Source organism: Mauremys mutica, chromosome 4 (assembly GCF_020497125.1).
Source record: "Mauremys mutica isolate MM-2020 ecotype Southern chromosome 4, ASM2049712v1, whole genome shotgun sequence".
Taxonomy (NCBI): Eukaryota; Metazoa; Chordata; order Testudines; family Geoemydidae; genus Mauremys; species Mauremys mutica.
In genome coordinates, this window is record NC_059075.1 from 114179725 (window position 1) to 114206031 (window position 26307).

The 26307-nt window shown below is 45.8% G+C and overlaps 1 protein-coding gene across 1 annotated transcript in view; it reads left to right on the top strand.

The window, feature by feature from the left end:
- The window catches only part of PPP6R3 (protein phosphatase 6 regulatory subunit 3), a 136742-nt gene that overhangs the window by 56024 nt on the left and 54411 nt on the right, over nt 1-26307 (top strand). The window contains exons 9-13 of the mRNA XM_045013936.1: nt 2550-2687; nt 20078-20143; nt 20614-20726; nt 21407-21520; nt 23834-23963. Coding sequence (XP_044869871.1) covers nt 2550-2687; nt 20078-20143; nt 20614-20726; nt 21407-21520; nt 23834-23963 — 561 coding nt within the window. The remainder of the gene's footprint in view (nt 1-2549; nt 2688-20077; nt 20144-20613; nt 20727-21406; nt 21521-23833; nt 23964-26307) is intronic.

The window sequence follows — 26307 nt, forward strand, 5'->3', positions numbered from 1 at the left end:
GTCGGAAATGTGTTAGGGGAAGTATTTTCTTCCGCCCACTTCTGAATTGACTGTTTGCTGTCGCCATCCCTTAAAGAGGTTTAATAGGGTTTTTTTTTTTAAGGCCAGAAGGGACTGTCATGATCATCTAATCCTCTTTTGAGGAAACCCTTCTCCTTTCTAAAATTCTTGTATAGTGCAACCTTTATAAAATATTTGAAAATAATATCTTCAGTTTCTCTCAGTTCAGTAAGATTCCTTTTCTGTATATTGAAATCCATCCTCTCAAATATGCCTCCAATATGCCTCTCCAATGCCATTAGCACTGCTAGAAATCACCCATTCTGTGTCTTGTTACTAGTCTCTTGTGCTTACACTGCTGCTATCCTCATATCAGTATCACTACTAGTCTGTTTAGGCCTATTCACAGGCCACAGATAGAGCTTACTTAAATTTTTGCATGATTCTGATAACTGTAGCTAGCTGTTCGCAGAGTGCACAAAGCATTTTTCATTGTACAGGATACAGGAAAAGTTGTCCCTGATGTGTAGATAAAGTAGTTCTTTAGTAGTGTGGACCGTATTTTAAAACTAAACCTGTAAATGGTCCATGACTCCAGCATGGTTCATGCTAAATGATTTGGCCTACACTAGATAATGGAACCCTATCGTAAAAATCCCTGTAAGGTTCTACTTGTAGAATAGATGTGCCTTTTGCCTTCTTTCTGGGCAAAATTTGGGGATGTAATTCACCACCAGTGTAGCGTGACTGGTGGAAGCTGTAATGTATAGACGGGGCTCAGGGTTTTCCCACCAGGTCATCTAATTGTGCCTGAGCTCAGTCTGCACTACCGCTTCCTTTGTTGCTATTACCAGTGGAGTTGGAGCAGTGATGAATTATGCAATTAAATTTGTGTCTGTGTAGACACAGCCACAGTATAGCTTTTCAGCGTGGATGTTTGTGGTTCCAATAGTATGTTAAAGTCAGGAGTGGTGGCAGAGAAAGAAGAGAGTTGCTGCAGGAAATGTGAGGGCTGCAGTACCACCTTACAGCTCACTATTGCTATCCCCATTTGTTTAGCTTATCATTGCTTTGCAGAGGTAAGATGGGCACGGCAGCTCTTCTAGGGGCCTTCCTTCTTACTCATCTCCTTCTCCCCTCCATATTTTTTTTTCTTTTAAAGCTCTTTGCGTGAAGAGGTCTGTGCGCAAGCAAGAACTTGGTCTAAAGTGGAGCAGACCACAGACCTGTAACTGGTCCCAGCAGCTGGGCTCCTCTACCTCTGACTCCTTAAATATCATAGAGAAGCTATCAAGAATAAGTGTCCTCTTTCTCCTGTGATGCCAGGACAATATCCTGTTCCACTGGGGTTCTATCCTCCTTCCCCTTGTAGTTCAGTACTGTCTGCTCCCCCAACACATACCACATCTCCCTAGGAAAACTTGCTTTTTCCTGATGCTCTTCAAGGACAGTTTTGGGTAAAACTATTTGATTGTTGGCCTTATGGGTGAAGGAGCATCTTCCTTATAAAAACAAACAAAACAGCCTGTTAAATCTCTGTGGGTTTCCACAACTGTTATAAAAATTTTGCTGTAGCTAGTGGAACCATATTTTGTGAAGCAATTTTCAAGAACTTAAGTTTTGGGAAAGGGCAAATTTTGGGACTTAGCTGAAGTAAATGCCAGACAAATTGAATGACTTCTATGATATTGATATAATGCATTGGATTTCAGTGGCCAGATAGCAGGCACAGTGGTATCTGGTTACCTGTTAACAGGTGTGAACTAGTCTGTTACAAAGTACTCTGACAATGCAGTTCTGTTCATGCTGCTTCTCTTAATGTTTTAAATGCTTTGTTTCAATGCTTGCTTTAATTTTATGAATTGCTTTAGAAACTATCCTCAGCATAAAGGATTCCCATAATCTTCTAACAGTCATGATAACTTAATTTGTGTGTGTCCACTGAGTGTGCCAAGTGAGATTTACAGTATTCTTCTTATTCAAATTGTTGCTCTGGGAAGACTCTAAAGAAATCTACGTATTTGACTTGCACCACCAAAAAAAATCTCTTTGGCCCACATTTCTATTTGTCATATATAACTTTTTAAATTTTGTAGATAAGCCAAATAAAAATAAATGTTTTCACACTTTGCAGTTCCAATGAAAAGATTTTAAATAATCCCCTGTAGTTTTTAAAATCCAAATAATGCAGCACTAAGAATCTGAAAGTGGAATAGGCTTGGTTTTCATTGTCCAAGCTAAATGAAATGCAACAAGTAAATGACTAAATAAAAAAAGGAGAAATAAGGTGTTAATAACATAACTAAAGAACTGCTTGAAGTGCCTTAAAGTGTTCTTATTCAGTTTAAAAGGACAGTGTTTTAAAGTCTGCCTAATTTTGGATTGCCCACTCTAGATGGCTGAACATTTTGTTCAGAAATCTCTTCTCCTGCCTTCACCACTCTCAAAACTTGTGAAACAGAACTTATTTGAAATACTAATCTGCTAGGGGAATAAAGAAAAAGTACTTGCAGCAAAATGTAAATTTGTTTTTTTATTATTTCTTCTAGATTGTGGATTTCTTAAAGAAAAAACATGATTTTGTAGACCTCATTATAAAGCACATAGGGACTTCTGCTATTATGGACTTATTGCTCAGGCTGCTGACTTGTATAGAACCTCCACAGCCCAGGCAAGAAGTATTAAATGTAAGTAAAACTATGACTTGTTATAGTGGTTGGCATGGGTGAACTCTTAGGACCTGTCGGTTACGCTAGTCTAGTTTAACTTCATGTGGTTTAAACGTATATGGTGGCACTGGTGTAAACTCCTGTGTTTAAATAGAAATTTCAAGAGTGACTAACCTCTCACAAGACCTCTCTTCTCCCAGTTTGTTTTTAACATCTGTTTAACTCAGACCCTTGTGTTTTAAACTGCCTTCTAAAAAGGTTGGCCTAAACAGTTTGTGGTCATTTTAATTGTTGTTTATAAACCAATTAGGCCTTGTCTACACTTAAATTCTGCTGGTTTAACTATGCCAATATGGTTAAAGCAGCAAAAACCCTGTTGTAGATGCAGTTCTACTAGTATAGCTAGTGTAGATGAAGTTAAATTGGTATAGCTTATTTCACTTTATTAAACTGAAATAAGATAGGTCAGTATTAATTACATCTACATTAGGGGAGTTCTGCTGGTGTAAAATTAAATTAATTTAAAAAAAAAAAACACCACTACCAATTGTGGCAAATAGCCAGCACTATTATGATGGGTCTCGCGCTTTCTCGTCTGGGGGGGGGGGGGGGTCAGGGCACCATTTCTTGCCCCTGAATTGGAATATTAATTGCCCCACTAGTATCCTAGAGGAGGGGAGTGGAGAGGGAGGGACCTGGGCTGGCCCTCTACTCCAGGTCCCAGCCCAGGAGCCCTGAGGATAGTGGTAAACCACTTGAACTGACAGTTCCTTCCCCTGGTCTACTTCCCTCTCTTGCCCTTCAGCTTGTGGGGGGGCTTCCTGCCCTCCCTCTGCACAAGCCAGGTGCCCCTTTACCTAGGGTCTTGGACTTCTTAGCCCACCGCTGCACTTCTCCAAACTTTCCTCTGCTTCCCTTCAAACTGTTCTCTGCTCCAACTCCTCCCCTGTCTGATTGAAGCAGGAGTTTTTATCAGGTGACTGGCTTCAGGTGTTCTAATTAATCTATAGCAAACTTTCTTCCCTCTACAGGGAATAAGGCTCCCTTCTAACCCTCTCCTGCTGCCCTCTGGCCATGCTGTATCACACAGTATAGTTATGCTGGTAAAATGGTGTTAGACCAGGTCATGGTTAAACTTGTGCAAATCCCAAGTGTGGTCACACTTATATCAGTTTTAAAACTGTTACTGGTTTAGCTTGTCAGTTTTAAACTTGTATGAGTTTGCACCATTTTCATTAAGTCAGTCTTCAAACTTCCCTAACTAATTGGTCAGTCTTCAAACTTGCACTGTAAATTGGTCAGGTTCTCCTTTTTTCTCTCTTGGTGGCCACGCTAAGCAAGGCTCTACCCTTGATGGCATTTTTCTGATTGGTCAGGTCTGCACTAAACTGCTATGCTGGCATACATTTGACCTTGCTCAGGAGTGTGGTGAGGTGTGGTTTTTATGACCTGGTATATCTACACTAGCAACAGTTTGCCACTATTATATACTGATATACCAGTACCAGCAAAGCACATCTGAGACCTGGCCTCTGTTTTGGATGTGTAACAATAACAAGGGGAACTTGTATGGGAGAATGGAGGGATTCTGGGAGCCTCTCGTGTGTGCAAAGCATTGTTCCTACAGAAGCAACAAAATGTACAACCCTTTATTAATGTTAGTTTCTCAGAGCTAGCAAAGTATCTATGCTTTTTTTCCTGAAAGTTATTAATGTAAAGAAGGCTTTTTTTGAAAGCCTCATATATTGGTGGTGGTGATTTCTTTATGACGTAATTGTTTATTTGCATCTTTAAAGTTCAGCTTTGGGTCTTTTGTAAAATATAGTTCTGATCTCCATTGTAACTGGAACTATAGCTTCTTGAATTAGGAAGCCTAATGTTTCAAACATGTGCACGAGTTAGGATTGCACAACTGTGAGATGCAGCGTGACCTGTTTAAGGCCTCAATTAAATACATGGTACCTAGATGTAGTTCCATAATCTGTAAAACTAGCAATTCAGGAATACTGTGAACTTTTTTTAATATTATGCTGAGTAGTTTACAGCTGTTCATTTTAGAGTCTTGTATTTGAATTGCTGTGTATATTTGGCAGGTTGCCACAAGTGTGGCATTTTTAGAAACAAACAAAACTTGTGTGATGCTAGTGCTTGAAAGAGGTACTAATAACATGACCTGAATCAGGTACTGTATAGGCAAGATACTGTACTATGTTTCTGGGTACTGTAGTACTCCTAGAACTAAGTTGTTTTTTTTAAGTGACTGCAAATTGATTGTACAGTAACTCCTCGCTTAACTTTGTAGCTATGTTCTTGAAAAATGTGACTTTAAGTGAAACAATGTTAAGTGAATCCAATATCTCCATAAGAATTAATGTAAATGTGGGGGTTAGGTTCCAGGGAAATTTTTTTTGCCAGACAAAAGACATATACAATATAATTTTAAAACAATTTTAAACAAACAATTTAATACTGTACTCAGCAATGATGATTGTGAAACTTGGTTGAGGTGTTGTCAGAGGGTGGAAGAGGGTGGATCGTCCGGCTGCTCCTCTTGCTGTTCTTGCTGAACTTTTCCAACTTGAAAAAGCACATCTAGAGATTGTTGTTGTGCTTTCCCTCCCTCCCCCCCTGGTAAATTTCTTTATAGCAATTCTTTACATGACCAACTCCCCTAACCACTTTGGTGCTGCATTCCCTATTAGGATCATCATCACTAAGGATTTGCAAGCCAGCAGCTTCAATCATTTGGAAAGCTTCAGAAAGACGTTTCGCAGTCAAATTTCAATGGGTTGGTGGTTCTTTTACTACTTGGACCTCTTCTTCCATTGCTTTCATCACCTCTAGTTTCATCAGATCTTCATTGGTTAGCTCTTCTCCATGTGATTGCATAAGCTGTGTAATGTCAGCTTCTTCCACCTCATCAAAACCCGCTTTCATGGCCAAGCCGAGTTTATCTTTCTTCATCGCAGGGATAACATCTTTAAATCCTTTAAAGTCACTGACACATTCAGGCCACAGCTTTCCCCACGCACCGCTCATGCATTCTTGAGTAACTTCAGCCCAGGACTCACCAATGTTATTGATGCACTTGTGGATGTTGTAGTCATGCCAAAATTCCCAAATTGTAGGCTTGCCTTTCCCATCAGTGCCTCTGATGAGCTGGTCAAAAGTACAGCCTAAGTAATACCCTGTAAATGCATCAATGGCGCCTTGATTCATTGGTTGGATGAGTGATGTGGTGTTAGATGGCAGAAAGACAACTTCAGTGTTTTCACACAGGTCGTCCAGGTTGATTGGATGAGCTAGTGCATTATCAGTAAGTTATAAAATCTTGAAATCAAGGTTTTCCTTGGCACAGTATTCCTTCCATGTAGGGACGGCATAGTCAGCTATTCTGAAAAAAAATAGCTACAGTTATCCGTGCCAAATGACCAGAAGATTTTCCTTTGAAAATCCCTTGAGAGCTCATGGTGTTTCGGATTGGTACACTGTCAGCGTCCTCATGTCTCTGGTAGCATTACTACCTAAAAGCAAGGTTAGGCAGTCTTTAGCTGCTTTAAATCCAGTCACTGTCTTCTCTTGGGAAATGTAAAGTCCGTTTAGGCATCCTCTTCCAGTAGAGGCCCATTTCATCAACATTGAAGACTTGCTTAGGTGAATAGCCACCTTACTCAATTATTTTCTTGTGATAGTTGGGGAATTTTTAGCTGCTGCGGTATCTGCATTAGCCACTTCACCAGACATCTTGATGTTATGGAGGTGGGAAGTGCCTCTTGAACCGATCAAACCATCCTCGACTTGCTGTGAACGTCTCTGGCTGTGATCCTTCACCGTGGTCTCTTCAAATTTTCATACAAACTTTTTGCCTTAGCTTGTATCACTAGCAAACTTAGAGGCAAGTTCTGGTAGTTTTTGGTCCTCTATCCACACTTAGAGTAGACACCGAGCACTAGCTCTGATCTTGTCGGCATTACTCTGAATTGTTCTCACGGTGGTCGGAGTAAGACCAGAGCGATGCTAATGTCTACCACACGCTTGCCTGCATCAAAACGCCTTAAAATGTCTGATTTAGTACACAATCTAATGGTTTTCCTGGTTTTCTTATTGCTAGTGGTACTGCTCCTGCTAGGCACTCCACTATCACTTGCTGAGCATTTTTGACTCATGATGCTGGGTGATACTGTACAATCGCAACGAGCTAGAAATGTTCAGGGAATATTCTACTTGTACAGACACAATGTAAACAACAATGGGCGTTTACTATAGCCTAGTATAATGTCTGTTGCTATAGTAGTTTCTGCCCAATCCGCATGAAGAGCGATGCATAGCCCTCCACTATTACATTTAAAACAGACTTGCACAGGGCCACTGGAGCAATGTCCTATCTCAGCTCCTTGAGCCCTTTCTGTTTCTTGCTCACGCACGTTATCAGCTCCCCTTTCCCCAAATCTTCCTGCAGTCACTAATCAGAGGATTGTCTGGGGTCCTGCTCACAAGCTCCCTGGGCTTCTCCTAAAGCAACCGTGTTGATATCAGGTGGGATATTTCCCAGCAAATGCCTTGCTGCTAAATGATGAACTAGCACTCTGCTGAGCCCTCAAGGGTAAACACGCTGTTGTTAGTGTAGCCTCACACTCTGCAAGGCAGCACTGAGGGAGGAGACCCAATAGACACATGGCAGAGGCTGCAAACACTTCCCTGGGGAAACTCAACATGATGATGAACCCATGCTATCCCTCTGGAGCGCACACAGTAATGCAAGTAGGGTGGTACCCTCCAGTATGCAATACTGGCAAGAGGTTTTTAGCAGATACAGGGTACCGGAAAGACTTGAGGCTAGTCCCCACCTCTGGAGGAGTGGGGTGAGGCTGTTCTTGCAGCTAGGGAGGGCATTCATTCTTTATATGGCTTTAAAAGCACAATATATATGCTAACAAACTTATGCTAACAAACTCTTTGTTTAAGTTTGTTAGCATATATATTGTGCTTTTAAGTTTGTCAGGAGTCTTCAGGAGGGGAGGGGTGGGGGGGGATACAGAAGGTGTTTAAACAGTGTTTTTTATTCTGTTTCTCCCCATTGGTCCGAATTATCCATGACATTCATACTGCATCACGTCAAGTCCAAATCATTAGAGGAATGCCTCTGCTTGCACTGACCAGAGGATGTTTGGATTCTCATGTCAGCCTAGTTCTGCAGCTTGATGGGAATCGGGTGTTGTCCCCAGTGTACATAGAATTCTTCTTTGGAGCCAAACTAGTCTAACATGCATTTTGTTAAGTGGAACTGGAGTAGCAAAACAAAGAAAACAAATGCCTCATTTCCCAGCTTTGTGGGTGAGAGAACTACAAGTGAAGATCATAATACCGGACACTGATGGCCTTAAAGCAGCTGCCTCAGGAATCTGTAAAGAACTTTTCAGAAAATATGGTCCTGATCTTAGCAACGGAACTAAGTCGTATCACATCTGCCCACCTTTATTCGAATGAAGCTCCTTCTGATCTGACAGCTCCAGCATTGTCTGTTGCATCCAGAACAATTTACTAACTTGGAACCTAATCCTGTAAACCCTTAATCATTTGATCAGTCCCATTGAAGACAATGGGACTGTTTGCATGACTATGGACCACTTTTGTAGTAAGAGTTTCAGGAGTCTGCTCTGTTCCTATAAAGGAAGTTGAATCTCCCATTGAATGCAGTGTTTTGGTACAATACCATAATGCAGTTTAGGATATAGTTCTACTTAAAATATCTTTTAATAAGTCATATGTATGCTGAAATGACTCTTCACCCAACTCACATATTCCATATAAACAGACTGAAATACTACATATTATGGGGGAAAGTGAGTAGTTAAGCATGTTGATGTTTGTATATACAAACACCCATTTCATCACTATACTGGAAAATATAGTTGAACTTAAACTTTCTTCAAATTCCATAGAAAATTAACAGCCCCAATTGTTTTCTGTATTAATCAGTGTGTACCTGAAAAAATTACATGCCTTCTAAGAGAAAAGAATCAGTCCACATTTACTGAAAACACATTCCTTCCAGCTGGTGTTCAGAAGAGTGCTACAAGGCACATGCATAACCTTATGAGCAGAGGGTGGAGAGGATACCCTCCCACATTATGACCAGTGCGCACCTTCCCCCCCAACACAAAAAAAAAAAAAAATTAAAATAAAATCTCAGAGGCAGAGGTTCGCAGATTTGGAAACCTAAAGAACTGTGCTGTGCTTTAAACCACCTCAGTACATACCAGGTTTCTGAACATTAAAAAGTTAACTGCAAAGGAACACTGAAGCCCATGAACCTGAATGTGTGTCCATATGCCCTCACTGACTAAAGGCTCGGTCACACCTGAACAGATAAAAATGAACCTTGCCCTTTTAGGCCAAACAGAGTCATGTCACTGGCTCCATCTCTGTTCTTACATAACAGATAACAAAACTCCAGTGTGGCATGGTGCTAGCACATAGGATCTCGGGTATGTGGTGTGATGTATATATTTTTTTTCAGAATCTCTTTTGGGAATAGTCATGTACGTGAAATAGCTGGTACTTATGATTATGCTATTTCTATGCATATATCATCTTGATATCTAAACTTAGGAATATTAGCTATGTTTACTACATGTTTGCTCCTGTGGTAATGCCCATAAGGTATTTAACCAGCACGTGAAGAGACAAGTCAAGTTGAATGGCCCATTAAGGAACGCTTAGCTCACAGTGGACCGTCGAAAACGCCTGTCTACACTTAATGGACTTTTCCTGTGAACGTTCTAACTAGAATATGGGTGGGGTTGATGGACAAGTAACTTGCCCATATGACTCCAAACACCATCTTTCACAGTGAAAACAGATTTCCCTTCACTTGGCAGGTGGGGCAGCGTGGGGAGGAGTCACATGGAGGGTCATGTGGGGAGGTCACGTGCCCCCCCCCCCCATGTCACTCCCATGAGTGCAGTACTGACAAGAAATGATTTCTGCATGCACGGTTGCACAGGCGCCCACTTTACAAAGTGCCAGGGGGGTGGGAGGGTGCTCATGCCCCCCTCTGCCCCAGGCCTGTCCCCCTACCCTGAGCGCATCCTCGCTTCTCTTCCCCTCCCCCCCCCCCAGCCTCCTAAATACCATGAAAGAGATGATTGCTGCAGGGGGGAGGCTGCACGCCTCCCACCCACAGCAATCAGCTGGTTTGTGGTCAGGGGGCTCTGTGGGGGGTAGGGGGAAGGAATGAGGACGTGGTGCACAGCCTCCCCTCTCCCGCCTGCACCAATCAGCTGTTTCGTGGCTGTTCAGGAGGCTCTGGGTGGGAGAAGGGAGGCTGCGCATCGCATCCTTGCTCCTCCCCCCTTCTGCCCAAGAGCCTCTTCAATACCCGTGAAACAGCTGGTTGCTGTGGGCGGGAAGGAGCGGGGAGTTGCTGATCCGCAGGGCCACTGAGGGGTAGGAGGCAAGGGGGCGGCTGGAGGGGAGCTGATGGGGCGGGGGGGGAGGCTGCCGGCCCACCCTGGTTCTAAGTCCCCACGACCAAACATTATAAGGAAATGTTGTGCAACTTTAAATGAGTATGTTCTCTAATAGATCAGGGACGTAACAACATAACGACGTTAACTGGGACGATGTTAAGTGAGAAGTTAGGCATTTTTGTTCTGTCCCTAAGTGAACTTAAGTCCTAGATGTAACCTGCTGCCAGTAACCTTTCTAACTTGCTGTATGGTCTTACGTGTTCATGGAGAAAATATCTTTAATATCTAGAAAATTATTACTGTTATAAAAGAGCTTCTTCGAGTGATTGCTCATATTAATTCCAAGTAGGTGTGTGTACGTCATGTGCATGATCGTCGGAAGGTTTTTCCCCTAGTAGTATTGGTCTGGTCGGCTGTGGAGCCCCCTGGAGTGACGCCTTCATGGCTGTGTTTATAGGTCCCTGCTGAACTGCCGTCTCTTCAGTTCCTTCTGACCGCCAGTGAAGAACTCTCTTGAGTTTGCAAGTGTTTCCCTAGTAGTCTTCTTTCTTGTCTATCAGTAAATAGTTACATAGCTTTAGTTGTAAAACTAACATATACTAAACTACATTTGGGGTTTCCCCCCATAACCCTTTCCACGGGACCGGGGCATGCCTTGGTCTCAAGGCTTTGAGTCATGCGGGTCATGCCTTAAAGCCATGGCCAAAGGGGACCCACACAATTCCTGTCTCAAGTGCGTGGGTGAAAGTCACCAGTCCGACAGGCGCAAAATCTGCAGGGGCTTTACCTCCAGAACTAAAAAGGAGTGGTACTCTCAGCTGAAAGTCCTCCTCATGGAGTCAGCCCTTCGCCCCAAGGCGGTGTTGGATCCAGCACTGGGAACTTCAGTATGCAGTGCCTTGGCCTCTGTGCAGGAGGCTTCAGTACTGAGGAAGGACTTATCTAAGGAGCCCCGGCACTGCCATTCCGACACCAATAACCAGCTCCAGTGTGTGGCACTGCTCGCAGTAACTGATGCCGCAAAAGAACAAAAGGGCCGATAGGGGGCATTCCCATACCAAGCATTCAGAGAATGCTGGCACTAATTGGGTGCGTCCCACGTCAGGACACTCAGCCTTGGGCCTACCTATGCTGGCACCATCGACTCCAGCCTCGCCGGGAGGTCCGTCAGTTTGGTCCTGGTGGACTCTGGTGCGGCACCGCAGATCCCGCTCCCGGTCGAGCTCCCACGCCTAAATCAAAAGAAGCCTAGAAGCTGGATCTCTTCAGTCGAAAAGTATACTCCCGGGGGTCTCCAGCTTTGAATAGTGTCTGGCCTGTCACACCTTCTGCACCCACCTGAAAGGCCGCTGTGTGACGGTGTTCACGGACAATACAACAGCAATGTTCTACGTGAACAAGCAGGGCGGAGCCCGCTCCTCCCTCCTCTGCAAGGAAGCGATGCTCCTGTGGGACTTCTGCGTGACCCACTCCATTCACCTGGAAGCGTCCTTTCTTCCGGGAGTGCAGAACACGCTGGCCAACCATCTCAGCAGGTCGTTCCTCTCCCACGAGTGGTCCCTCCGCCTAGAGGTCGTCCACACAATCTTCCGGAGGTGGGGGTTTCCCCAAGTAGACCTATTCGCGTCCAAGGAAAACAGGAAGTGTCACCTGTTTTGCTCATTCCGGGGTCACTCGCCGGGCTCCCTGTCGGACGCCTTCCTGTATCCCTGGAAGGATCGCCTACTCTACGCCTTCCCTCCGTTCCCGCTCGTTCACCAAGTGCTTCAGAAGCTGCGGAGGGACAGAGCCACCTTCATTCTCGTAGCTCCGGCCTGGCCGAAGCAGCATTGGTACTCCCTGCTGCTCGAGCTCTCCGTTCGGGATCCCATCCCCCTCCCGTTGTGGCCGGACCTCATTACTCAGGACTTCGGCAGACTCCGCCATCCGAACCTGCAGTCCCTCCATCTTACAGCTTGGTACCTGAGTGGTTGACCCACGCAGAGAGGGACTGTTCAGTGGCAGTTCAGCAAGTCCTCCTAGAGAGTAGAAAGCCTTCCACTCGCTCCACCTATCTGGCGAAGTGGAAGCGGTTCGCGCTCTGGTGTGACCAGCGAGGCCTCAATCCGTTCGTGGTCCCTGTCCCTACCATCCTGGACTACCTTTGGTACCTTAAGGAGCAAGGTCTTGCGGTCTCCTCCTTGAGAGTTCACCTGGCAGCAGTGTCCGCCTTTCGTCCATCCGTGGAAGGTCGGTCCATCTTCTCCAACCAAATGGTTTCCCGCTTCCTTAAAGGCCTGGACCGCTTGTACCCACCTGTGCGGCGTCCTGCCCCGACCTGGGATTTGAACCTCGTGCTGGCCAAGCTGATGGGTCCTCCTTTCGAGCCCTTGGCCACGTGCTCTCTGCTCGATCTCTCCTGGAAGACGGCCTTCCTCGTCGCCATTACGTCAGCGAGACGAGTGTCTGAGCTCCGCGCTCTGACGGTTGGTCCGCCATATACCGTCTTCCACAGGGACAAGGTGCAGCTTCGACCTCATCCGGCTTTCCTCCCAAAGGTGGTGTCAGCCTTCCACCTCAACCAGGAGATCTTCCTCCCGGTGTTCTTCCCGAAGCCGCATGCCTCACCTCGGGAGCAACAGCTGCACACCCTCGACGTCCGCAGGGCGCTCGCTTTCTACATCGAGCGGACTAAACCATTCCGGCGTTCGCCCCAGCTGTTCGTAGCAGTTGCTGAACGCATGAAGGGCGAGCCGATATCCTCCCAGCGGATTTCCTCTTGGGTCACTGCGTGTATCCGGACCTGCTACGAGCTTGCTCGCGTGCCGCCGTGCCGCCTCACCGCTCACTCCATGAGAGCGCATGCCTCGTCGGCCGCCTTCCTGGCCCATGTCCCCATCCAGGACATCTGTCGAGCGGCCACCTGGTCTTCGGTCCATACCTTCACCTCCCACTACGCGTTGGTGCAACAGTCTCGAGACGACGCAGCCTTCGGCTCCGCGGTATTACACTCCGCCACGTCTCACTCCAACCCCACCGCCTAGGTAAGGCTTGGGAATCACCTAACTGGAATGCATAGGAGCAATCACTCGAAGAAGAAAAGACGGTTACTCACCTGTAGTAACTGTTGTTCTTCGAGATGTGTTGCTCCTATCCATTCCAGACCCGCCCTCCTTCCCCACTGTCGGAGTAGCCGGCAAGAAGGAACTGAGGAGCGGACGGGCCGGCTGGGGTATATATTTAGCGCCATAGCGGCGCCACTCCAGGGGGCGCCCAGCCGGCCCGCCGGAGTTGCTAGGGTAAAAAAAGTTCCGAGATGCCGTGCACGCGCGGCGCGCACACCTAACTGGAATGGATAGGAGCAACACATCTCGAAGAACAACAGTTACTACAGGTGAGTAACCGTCTTTTCCACATCTCCATAATCCCATCCCACAGACGTTTTCTGCAATTTGTGGTCAGAGGCCAGCACTATCAGTTCATGATCCTCCCATTCGGACTATCGGTGACCACTTGGGTGTTCACCACATGGATGGTGGTCGTGGTGACCTTTCTTTGCAGGCACCAGGTGCAAATCTTCTCATACCTGGATGACTGGTTCATCAAGGGTAGATCTCAAGACCAGGTGGAGGAACACATGAAACTGGTGCAGGCAACGTTCCTCAGACTGTCTCATCCTCAACTTGACGAAATCGACCCTGATCCCCACTAGTCCCCAATTAATTGTATTCTCTGTCTTGGATTCCACCCGAGTCTCGATTTCTGACCCTAAGAGCCCTCATCGAAGGTCTCCATTGGTTCCCAAGCACGACAGCCAGGAATTGCCTAAGATTTCTGCGTCATGTGGCAGCTTACACCTACATAGTGCAGCACGCAAGTCTGAGACTCCGCCCTCTCCAGTCATGGCTGGCTCAGGTGTACAGGCCGAGTTGGCACCCTCTGGACAGGCTGGTCACACTCCCTCCTTGGGTCCTACAGTCCCTCTGGTGGTGGCTACAGCTGCAGATAGTCTTTGCAGGAGTACCTTTCTACAAACCATAGCTGTTGCTGTCACTAGTCACAGATGCCTCAGTGGTGGGATGGAGGGCGCACCTGGGCGACATCAGGACTCAAGGTTTATGGTCCCAGGCAGAACTATCGCTACACGTCAATGTCAGAGAGCTACGAGTGGTGCATCTAGCTTGCTAGATGTTTCAGGCCCGTCTTCAGGGCAAATGTTTGTGCTGATGGACAATACCACAGCAGCGTTCTATATAAACAAAGAAGGTGGTGCTCACTCCTTTCCCCTGTCCCAGGAAGCCCTCAAACTGTGTGACTTCTGCATTGCCCACTCGATATAGTTAGAGGTGTCATACCTGCCGGGCTTACAAAACAAGCTAGCTAATCGCCTCAGCAGGTCCTTTCATGGCCGCGAATGGTGTCTCCACCCGGACGTTGCCAGCAATATCTTCCAGAGGTGGTGTTCTCCCCAGATAGATCTGTTTGTGACACGGAGCAACAGGAAGTGCCAGGAGATCTGCTCCTTCCTGAACCACAGCCCTGGTTCCATCTTGGTCGCCTTTCTCCTCTTGTGGGTGGGAAGACTTCTGTATGTGCAAGTGCTGGAGGAACCAACTAGGGGAAAAGCTCTTCTTGACCTGCTGCTCACAAACAGGGAAGAAATAGTAGAGGAAGCAATAGTGGATGGGAACCTGGGAGGCAGTGACCATGAGATGGTCGAGTTCAGAATCCTGACACAAGGAAGAAAGGAGAGCAGTAGAACAGAGACCCTGGACTTCAGAAAAGCAGACTTCGACTCCCTCAGGGAACTGATGGGCAAGGTCCCCTGGGAGAATAACATGATGGGGAAAGGAGTCGAGGAAAGCTGGCTGTATTTTAAAGAAACCTTATTGAGGTTGCAGGAGCAAACCATCCCGATGTGTAGGAAGAAAAGTAAATATGGCAGGCGACCAGCTTGGCTCAACAGTGAAATCCTTGCTCGTCTTAAACACAAAAAAACAGCTTATAAAAAGTGGAAGATTGGACAAATAACCAGGGAGGGAGTATAAAAGTATTGCTCAGGCATGCAGGAGTGAAATTAGGAAGGCCAAATCACACTTGGAGATGCAGCTAGCTGGAGATGTTAGGAGTAACAAGAAGGGTTTCTTCAGGTATGTTAGCAACAAGAAGAAAGTCAGGGAAAGTGTGGGCCCCTTGCTGAATGAGGGAGGGAACCTAGTGACAGAGGATGTGGAGAAAGCTAGTGTACTCAATGCTTTTTTTGCCTCTGTCTTCACAGACAAGGTCAGCTCCCAGACAGCTGCACTCTGCAGCACGGTATGGGGAGGAAGTGACCAGCTCTCTGTGGGGAAAGAAGTAGTTCGGGACTATTTAGAAAAGCTGGACGAGCACAAGTCCATGGGGCCAGATGCACTGCATCCGAGGGTGCTAAAGGAGTTGGCCGATGAGATTGCAGAGCCATTGGCCATTATCTTTGAAAAATCATGGCGATCGGGGGAGGTCCCGGATGACTGGAAAAAGGCTAATGTAGTGCCCATCTTTAAAAAAGGGAAGAAGGAAGATCCAGGGAACTACAGGCCAGTCAGTCTCACATCAGTCCCTGGAAAAATCATGGAACAGGTCCTCAAGGAATCAATTCTGAACCACTTAAAGGAGAGGAAAGTGATCAGGAACAGTCAGCATGGACTCACCAAGGGCAAGTCATGCCTGACTAATCTAATTGCCTTCTATGATGAGATAACCGGCTCCGTGGATGAGGGGAAAGCAGTGGATGTGCTATTTCTGGACTTTAGCAAAGCTTTTGATACAGTCTCCCACAGTATTCTTGCCAGCAAGTTAAATAAGTATGGGCTGGATGAATGGACGGTAAGGTGGATAGAAAACTGGCTAGATGGTCGGGCTCAACGGGTAGTGATCAATGGTTCCATGTCTAGTTGGCAGCCGGTATCAAGTGGAGTGCCCCAAGGGTCGGTGCTGGGGCCGGTTTTATTCAATATCTTCATTAACGATCTGGAGGATGGTGTGGACTGCACCCGTAGCAAGTTTGCAGATGATACTAAACTAGGAGGAGTGGTTGATACGCTGGAGGGTAGGGATAGGATACAGAGGGACCTAGACAAATTAGAGGATTGGGCCAAAAGAAATATGATGAGGTTCAACAAGGACAAGTGCAGAGTCCTGCACTTAGGACGGAAGAATCCCATGCACTGCTACAGACTAGGGACCGAATGGCTGGGCAGCAGTTCTGCAGAAAAGGACCTAGGGGTTACGGTGGACGAAAAGCTGAATATGAGTCAACAGTGTGCCCTTGTTGCCAAGAAGGCTAATGGCATTTTGGGTTGTATAAGTAGGGGCATTTCCAGCAGATCGAGGGATGTGATCATTCCCCTCTACTCAGCACTGGTGAGGCCTCATTTGGAGTACTGTGTCCAGTTTTGGGCCCCACACTACAAGAAGGATGTGGATAAATTGGAGAGAGTCCAGCGGAGGGCAACAAAAATGATTAGGGGGCTGGAGCACATGACTTATGAGGAGAGGCTGAGGGAACTGGGATTGTTTAGTCTGCAGAAGAGAAGAATGAGGGGGGATTTGATAGCTGCTTTCAACTACCTGAAAGGGGGTTCCAAAGAGGATGGATCTAGACTGTTCTCAGTGGTAGAAGATGACAGATCAAGGAGTAATGGTCTCAAGTTGCAGAGGGGGAGGTTTAGGTTGGACATTAGGAAAAACTTTTTCACTAGTAGGGTGGTGAAGAACTGGAATGGGTTACCTAGGGAGGTGGTGGAATCCTTAGAGGTTTTTAAGGTCAGGCTTGACAGAGCCCTGGCTGGGATGATTTAGTTGGGTTTGGCCCTGCTTTGAGCAGGGGGTTGGACTAGATGACCTCCTGAGGTCCCTTCCAACCCTGAGATTCTATGATTCTGTGTGTTCTCACCCTTCCTTCTCATCCACAAAGTCCTCCTCAAGGTCTGGCAAGACAAGACACCGCTTATTCTCATAGCACCAGCATGGCCCACCAACACTGGTTCTCCATGCTGTTAGACCTCTCGTTGGACACACCCATGATTCCGAACCTCATCACGCAGGAGCACGGCTGCCTCCAGCATCCCAATCTAGAATCTCTCCACCTTAAAGCGTGGAAACTCCATGGCTGAACTTGTTAGCGTTTCAGTGCTCCGACTTGGTTAGGGAGGTTCTTCTGAGCAGTAGAAAACCCTCCATTTATGCCACTTATCTGACCAAGTGGAAACTGTTCTCTTTGGTTCTCGCAGAAGGGTACTTGCTCCACTCCAATCCTCAATCCCCTTTATACTGGACTATTTACTCTACTTAAAACAATAGGGGCTGGCGGTCTCATCAATTAAGGTGCACCTGGCAGCTATTTCCTCTTTCCACCCAGGTGCGTGGGGCAGTCAGTATTTGCTATCCCCGTAGTTGGACGCTTCCTTAAGGAGCTAGACAGACTCTATCCACAGGTGCGGCGACAGATTCGCCTTCTCCCCCCCCATGGGACCTCAACTTGGTCCTCTCCAGGCTCCTGAGACCCCCCCTTTGAGCCTCTAGCAACCTGCTCTTTGCTCGCTCTCTCAGACAGTGGCTTTCCTTGTGGCCATAACTTCAGCCAGAAGGATGACTGAGCTCAAAGCGTTAACTTCTGAGCCCCCTTATAGAGATTCTGTAAGGACAAGGTGCAGTTGTGTCCACACCTGGCCTTTCTCCCCAAAGAAGTTTTGCAGTTTCATGCAAATCAGCACATTTTCCTGCCAGTGTTCTTCTCGAACCTACATGCCAATGACAGAGAGCGTATGCTTTGAACGTTGGACAAGAACTGGCTTTTTACATTGAGTGTACAAAGCCGTTTAGAAAGTCGATGCAACTCTTCAATGCTGTCGCTGAAAGGATGAAAGGGCTTCCTCTCTCATCCCAACAAATTTCTTCTTGGATCATGGCCTGCATCAGAATGTGCTATGACCTGGCAAAGATTCCAGCCCTGGCATTGATGGCGCACTCCACTAGAGCAGAGGCTTTATCTGCAGCATTCCTGGTGCAGGTCCCCATTCAAGATATCTGCAGGGCAGGAACGTGGTGGTCTGTCCATACCTTTTCGTCTTACTGTGCCAATACACAACAGGCTAGGGTTGATGCCATGTTTGATAGAGTCTGCAACTTGATGAATTCTGACCCCTCCTCAGGGAAACTTCTTGGGAGTCACCTACTTGGGTTTGGCATGAACAATCACTCGAAGAAAAAACGGTTACCTACCTTTCATAACTGTTCTTCGAGATGTGTTGCTTATGGTCGTTCCACAACCAACATGCCTCCCCTCTGGAGTATCTGGCAAGAAGGAACTGGAAGAGGCGGCGGGTCGGCAGGGACTTATGTACATTGCCACCCCAGGGGGCTCCAGAGCCAACCCAATGAGTACCGCTAGGGGAAAAACCTTTTGACAGTCGCGCATGTGCTGCACCAACACCTACTTGGAATGGACATGAGCAACATATCTCGAATAGCAGTTACGGAAGGTAGGTAACCAGTTTTAATAAACTAATCACTTTAGATTAGGGATACTCTATATAAAGGTAGGCTTCCAAGGGTAGCTTCCTTCAGATGCACATCAGTTACTTTGCACTTGAGTTATATTGAATTTTTATTTATAATTTTTTTAATAAAAAAGCCTTTTTATAGTTATGAACAAAACTTTAAACTACTTTAACGTAATAAGATTTGAAAAGCTCATCACTGATAGCATCTTCCTTCTCAATTAATATTGTCTTCACTGGAGATTATGCAATCCACATAAAGGAAACTAAGCGTAGAGAATTATTGCAGATCTGGTATTTAATGACACTTCATTTTTTTTTCCTGAATTTATCACTTATGAAGCTCTGAATAGTTTGGATGTGGGTAACCGAGATACTGCCTTTTGCAAATGCAGCAAGTATGGTATGAGATCAGCAGAGGTATTTGAGCTAGAGCTCCCTTATTATCAATGGCAGGGAGTTTTGGCAGAATGTACTTGAGGAGGATTTCTTGAGATGAATCCTGCCTTGGTTTGCCAGCACCTAGATGCATTTACCACTTCAGCATGTCGTAAATGCAGTTTGAAGTCTCTCCCCAGGCTTTAGGGGAGGGGGTTGGCTTGAGAGTTATTGTTTTTAATATATTTGCTGATGAATCTGTTTAGGTGAAAGAGACCCACTTTTATATTACATTTTGTGTACTCACGTTTGTAAAAGCCTCTGAGCCATCCATCGAGTGCCTCAGGAGTCCATTCAAAAAGTTTAATTTTATTTCTTTATGCGCACGGATACTTGCCAACTGAGCTTTTTTATTTTTTTAATGCTGTTTAATAACAGTTTGGTAACGTGTTCCTCAGAGGGCTACACTGACAGTTTTAGCTACTTGCACTAATACATGGGAGTTTGGGGTATGTGTGCACATCTAGTATGTGAAGATGAGTCTTCTGGGGTCCCAAGACCTGTAAATGGTATTGCCTTTTTCTTCAGGTCCAGTACGGTAATCTGTTTTTCTCATAGAGAAGAGTTCTTTACCTATAAGTTGAGAAAATAAGGAAGAAAGCTTGGAAGATATGGAGCCCAGTACCTCTCAACATTTATTGTTCAGAGTCTAGTTATAATGCAACATGTCAAGTGTGATGCCACTATCATCAAGCAAATAGAATGCCTTTTTCATAAATTGTATTTAATTACTTTCCACAAAAGATTATAGTAGGCCAGCAGTAGTCACTGGCACTACACATTTCTGTTCTACTCTTGGTATCTAGTCTGAAAACTTTGAATTTATTATTATACAAAAATATTAATTTGAAGAATAAGAATGCTACTAAAGAAATTTTGATAGATGACCCTCAACATGCTCAGGTTATGCTTTGTATATTTTTCTGATTTAAAGGAAAAATACTGCATTTTTATTCAATATCATTAAATTTTTTTACAGTGGTTAAATGAGGAGAGAATTATCCAGCGGCTTGTAGAAATTGTACATCCATCTCAAGATGAAGATGTAAGTATTTTGTGCTTGTCAAGATCCAGCTGTTTAGCTTATTAATTATTGCTGTTAAAAGCAGTTATGATTCTAGTAGGCCTGTCTTAGCTGACAGAAAATCTTAAAGCAATACTGTAATCAGAAATAGGACTCTGTCAGTATTGACTTTGCTTATTTATGGAATTAGTACCTATTATCAGACCTGGCCCCTGAAATTCTTGAGGGGATGAGGTAGGATGGCAGGAGTCTCCAAGCAGTGCTATTCTGCCATCTTGGTGGCAGTGGAATGGAGTCCTGTCTAAAGGCATTTGATGTTTAGAAATGTATTGAAAAAAACTTTACCTTTCCCTGTAAAATAACACAAATTGCTTGGCATATGGTCATGTTTTTTGTGCACAGCTTCATAATTTCTGGGATGAGAAGTGTTCTTTAGATAGTGTGTAGTCCTATACTGCTCTTAAAACAACAACAAAAAATCTTTTTTTCAGAGGCATTCAAATGCATCACAGTCGCTCTGTGAAATTATTCGCCTGAGCAGAGACCAGATGTTACAAGTACAGAACAGTTCAGAACCAGACCCGCTGCTTGCAACTCTAGAAAAGTATGTTGGACAGTTTAACTTCTTATTTATTTGCCTTGTACCTCTGAGAATGGTGGCATTTATTTTTAGTTATTTGAAGCCTTTTGGAAATAACAATAATTACTTTCCCATTACATGCAGCTAACAAAATGTATGGATGTTTCCTGAAGTAACTAAATTTATGAAAGTGAGCAAAGCTGAATTTAATTTCATATCACACAGTTTTATGCATGGTAGGTCTGTCTGATAGTTGTGCATTATGCTGGCACTTAACAGAAGCCTGGATTTAAAACCCTTAGATCTGCTGCTGTGGGCTAATAACTGCCAGAAAAATGGTGAAGGAAACCAGTTTAATATTGTGGGAGGAGGGAAAAAATGTGAAAATGGCTCTGAACCTCCATTCAGTCTTGGCCAGAAGTTTTACAAAGAAACACTGTAGCTGCTTGTCTCTGTATAGTATCAGAGGGGTAGCCGTGTTAGTCTGGATCTGTAAAAAGCAACAGAGTCCCGTGGCACCTTATAGACTAAGAGGCTTATTGGATGCCTCGGACAAAGTGGGTATTCACCCATGAAAGCTCATTTTCCAATATGTCTGTTAGTCTATAAGGTGCCACAGGACTCTTTGTTGCTTGTCTCCGTATAAACAGTTATTTGTATTTTAAAAAGTTGTATGTCTAACTTTATTGATGTTTTCTCTCTAGGCAAGAAATTATAGAACAGCTACTATCAAATATTTTTCATAAAGAGAAAAATGAGTCTGCAATAGTCAGTGCAATCCAAATATTACTGACCTTACTTGAGACAAGACGACCAACGTAAGACACTCCCCTCTCCCCCCGCCCCCAATCTGTGATCACATCCTTTGTGAGATTTGTGCTGCTGCTGAATTTACCTTTTGTAGAGGTGGCATGACTTGCATCCTTCCATGAACTGCAGGATGTATTATACACTTCCCCCACCCCCCAACAGGTATCTGCCAGCTTCCCACCTGGAAGGGTCCTCTTGATCTAATGTAAAAACATAGCCATATAAACTTTTAGATTGCATCCTAAAATACCAGCTTTATTTCTCAGGTTTTGAAATTCTTTATGCTGGCCTTCGTATCAGCTTATGTTTAGATACTACAGTGATGGAATTATAAGTGTTGAGCACATCAGTATTTTCATTTGTGGCCTGGTCCCAAGATTCTCAGATTCTATGAAAAGCATGGTATGAAATGTTTGACCTGTTCCTACATTTCACAGCCTTGTTTTGATAGCTGATGTCTCCCATTTGAGTGTCCCTTATGACTGTTGACCACAAGCCATTTCTGTCTGGTCTTGCTTTCCTTGTGTTTCAGCTTCTGCTCTTAGCTGATGTTAACAGGTGCGGTCCTTAATATCTGTTGTGGTTGGGTCCAGTCCATGGGCCTATTTTGACCCCAAAGCATCTGCAACCTAGTCTTCAGCAGATTAGAACTTTTTTTTCCCCTTGCATCAGTCTTTTCCTTTTTCTAGAACCGAAACAGGGGGAAGATGATGCGCACTCCTTGATCACTTCCCTATCTGTTTGCTCATACTTGCCTCTTTAATGTTTGAATTTTTTACTTGTTTAAGTTGATTCCTCTGCCAGAGACACAGGGTTTACGTTGGCAGCAGATCTGCTTTGAATTGGGCTCGTGACATTACAATTTACAGCTGTCGTGCTCAACATTGTGTCTCAAAACTTAGCTGTGAAGGAACATAAATGCTTCTAAATATTTTTAGTCATCTTGATGAAAAATTTTAAAAGTGACATAGGAGCATAAGTGACTGTCAGTGAAAGTTATTGGGGACTTAGGCCAATTTAAGATTGTAGTGTAGATATGCCCTAAGTTAAGTATTCTAACTCCTCGTCAACCTAGCCCGGGGTTGGCAAACTACGGCCCACGGGCTACATCTGGCCAGTCAGACCCTTTAATCCACCCCTCGAGCTCCTGCCGGGGAGTGGGGTAAGGGGCTTGTCCTGCTCCGCATGTGGCTCTGCGCGGCTACTGGAAGCAGTGGCATGTCCCCCCTCCGGCTCCTACACGTAGGGATAGCTGGGGGCTACGCATGCTGCCCCTGCCCGAAATGCAGACTGTGTGTAGGAGCCGGAAGGGCGGGGTGGAGGGGGCAAGCCACTGCTTCCAGGAGCTGCTTGAGGTAAGCGCAGCTGGGAGCCTGCACCCCTGACCACCTCCCACACCCAAGTTCCCCCCCAGCCCTGATCCCCTCCCACCCACCAAACCCCTCATCCCCAGCCCTGCTCCAGAGCCCGCACTTCCAGCTGGAGCCCTCACCCTCCTCCCACACCCTGAACTCCTCATTTCTGGACCCACCGCAGAGCCTGCACCCCCACCAGAGCCCTCACCCTCTCCCGCACCCCAACCTCCAGTTTCATGAGCATTCCTGGCCCACCATACAATTTCCATATCCAGATTCCATATCCATTTCCATATCAGACCAAAATGTTTGCCCACCCCTGACTTAGCCATATCTATGCCAGAAGTTAGATTGACCTAACTGTGTCACACAGGGCATGAAAATGTTCACATCCCTGAGTTATGCCGCTAGGTTGATCTAATTTTTAAGTGTAGGCCAGGCCTTACGTGCTTTTAAAACTTGTACTGTTTGGCATAAAGCATTTCCTAGGGATTAACGATGACTTGCTATTAATCAGTGTTGCCAACTCCATACAGGAGGAAATGACCAGACAAACCCTGAGGAGAGGGGACCGAAGACTGAGCCTTCCTGAACCCCACTACTCCAGGTGGGGAAGCTGAAGCCCAAGAGCTTCAGCTGCAGGCAGGGGGCCTGTAACCTAAGCCCCACCGCCCAAGGCTGAAGCTCTCTGGCTTTGGCTTCAGCCCTGGGTAGCAAGGCTTGGGCTTCAGCTTTGGCTCCAGCACGTCTAAGCCTGCTCTGGCAACCCCATTAAAACGGGTCCATGACTCACTTTGAGGTCCTGACCCACAGTTTGAGAACCACTGCTCTAGATTTACCCTTTGTTTATAGTCTTTCTAGTTATAGCACCAGCTCTGTAAATCTGTGTTAAGATTGTTTCTAACTTGAGTTAATATTGTAACTAATCCTGCAATATACTCATCCAACTCTTCTTTATATATTTAGATTTGAAGGTCATATAGAGATCTGTCCTCCGGGCATGAGCCATTCAACATATTCAGTCAACAAAAGTGTTTTAGAAGCCATAAAAGCACGACTTGCATCCTTCCATGAGCTACTACTTGAGCCCCCGAAAGTAAGTGGAATCTGTAACTCATCCAAATGAAAATGGAAACAGATTACAGGCTAACATTTAGTGATAAAGGCTTTAAAAATAATAATTTTTCTTCGAGTGCTTGCTCATGTCCATTCCATGTTAGGGGTGTGTGCACTGCATGCACCATCACCAGAGATTTTTTTCCCCCCTCAGTGGTATCCATCGGGCTGGCTCTAATGCCCTCTGGTGCCATACGCTCATGGACCACTATAAAGGGCCCAGTCCCCGACACCATCTCAGTTTCTTCTTAACACCCATGATTGTCACTGGAACACCTTCTCTTGCTTCGGCAAGGGATTCGTTCAGGGGGTTTTCTGTTTAGTTACCTTCCATTTTAATTTCTACTAGTAGTGTAGATAATATTACTGTATATAGTGAGATCCCCCCATCTCTTATTTTGCCCCTGGGGCTGGGCATGCGCCTCCTGTGGCAAGCCTGTGCTGGTGGGCAACCCACACTCTGAAATGTCTGGAAGAAGCTCACATAAGAGTGTTGCCAAATCTTCCGCAACTTCAAGTCTTGTACAAAAAGGGACAGGGAGGCTAGACTAAGAGCTGTCCTAATGGAAGCCACGCTTAGACCTGCATTAGAGCCAAGCAAGTTGGACTCAGCGCCTCGGCTTTGATGTAAAGCACTGCATGTTTCTCAGCGCCCGTCCACTACTGAGAGAGAAGCACAAGAAGCTGGTCCAAGAGAGGACACTGCCCAATATTGAGGAAGGACAAACATGGGAAGTGCGACCCGTGTCAGACCACACATCCACTCCTGTTCTGCTAGCAGCACCATCGACTCCACCCTGCTTGCAGGTGCCATTGGGTCCGGTGCGGGGCCATCTGCCAATGCCAGGGAACATCCAGCGGGATTGCAGTGCATTCCAACCTTGAGACCTTTGCAGCGGCCAGGGCCCTGATGGGACAACTCTTGGCTCCAATGAGCATGTTGAACAGAATGGAGCATGTTGCCCCGAGCTCATATCCAGCACCAGGCCCTTCGGTACTGACCAGAGGAAAACTGGCCCTTCTGGTATCGGCAAAGATATCTCTGTTACGGCACTGGTTGATGGAAACAAAGGGTATGCTCCCCCATGGTCTCCTGAAGAGTCCTGTTCCTCAAAGTCAGAGGTGGAGGAAATGTCAACAGTTTTGTTTACTACATGGTCACAGCCTGGGTTCTCTTTCAGATGCCTTCCTACTTCCATGGGCAGAGCTCCTGTTCTATGTGTTTCTTCCTATTCCTGTGGTACACATGGTCCTTCTGAAAGTCAAGCGAGACAAAGCAAGGGTCATCCTTGCAGCCACTGCTTGGCCATGACAACATTTGTTTGGTATGCTGCTAGACTTGGCAGTAGCACCCACACTTCCACTTTTGCCCTGCCCTGACCTGATCTTGCAAGATCACAACCGTTTACTCCTCTCAAACCTCACGGCCCTCCACCTGACCACGTGAGTTTGCCATGGTTGATCCCAGCAGAACAGGCCTGTTCAGATCAAGTCCACCAGGTCTTGCTAGGTAATGGGAAACTGTCTAGTAAAGCGACTTACCTAGCCAAGTAGAAGCATTTCTGTGTGGTCTTCCCAACGAGGTGTCTCTCCGACTTGGTTGCCCCTCCAGTCTGTGCTGGAATACCTGCTCCATCTGAAACAACAGGGACTAGCTTTTTCATCGATCACAGTGCATCTAAGAGCAATCTCAGCCTTCCACCCTCTGATAGACAGTACGTCGGTCTTCTCTCATGAAATGGCCATCCTCTTCCTCAAGGGATTAGAAAGATTTTATCCTCAGATTTTCAAACTGATTCCACCTAACCCAGGTCTTATCAAGACTTATGGGCCTTCCCTTTGAGCCACTGGCATTGTTCCCTTTCTTGTATCTCTCCTGGAAGGTTGGCTTCCTGGTAGCAATTACTTTGGCCAGGAGGATCTCAGAAATCAGGGCCCTTACATCAGAACCTCTGTATATGGTGTTCTTTGAGGACAAGGTTCAACTGCGTCCCCACCCAGTGTTCCTTCCAAAGGTGGTCTCATAGTTTCATAGTAATCGGGCTGAAACCGCACAGGAACGCAGAGAAGTGGTGTCTCCACTAGCTGGATGTTAGACTCACCCTGGCCTTCTACATGGAGAGGACCAAACCACGTGGAATTTTGTCAGTAGAAGACAAGAAGAAAGGCCTATCGGTTTCAACCCAGAGAATTTAATCCTGGATCACTCCCTGTATGTGCACATGCTACAAGCAGGTGGGCAGTCCAACCTCTTGCCATCTTGACTGTCCATTTGACCAGGGCTCAGGCTTCATCAGCAGCATTTCTGGCCCATGTCCTGGTCC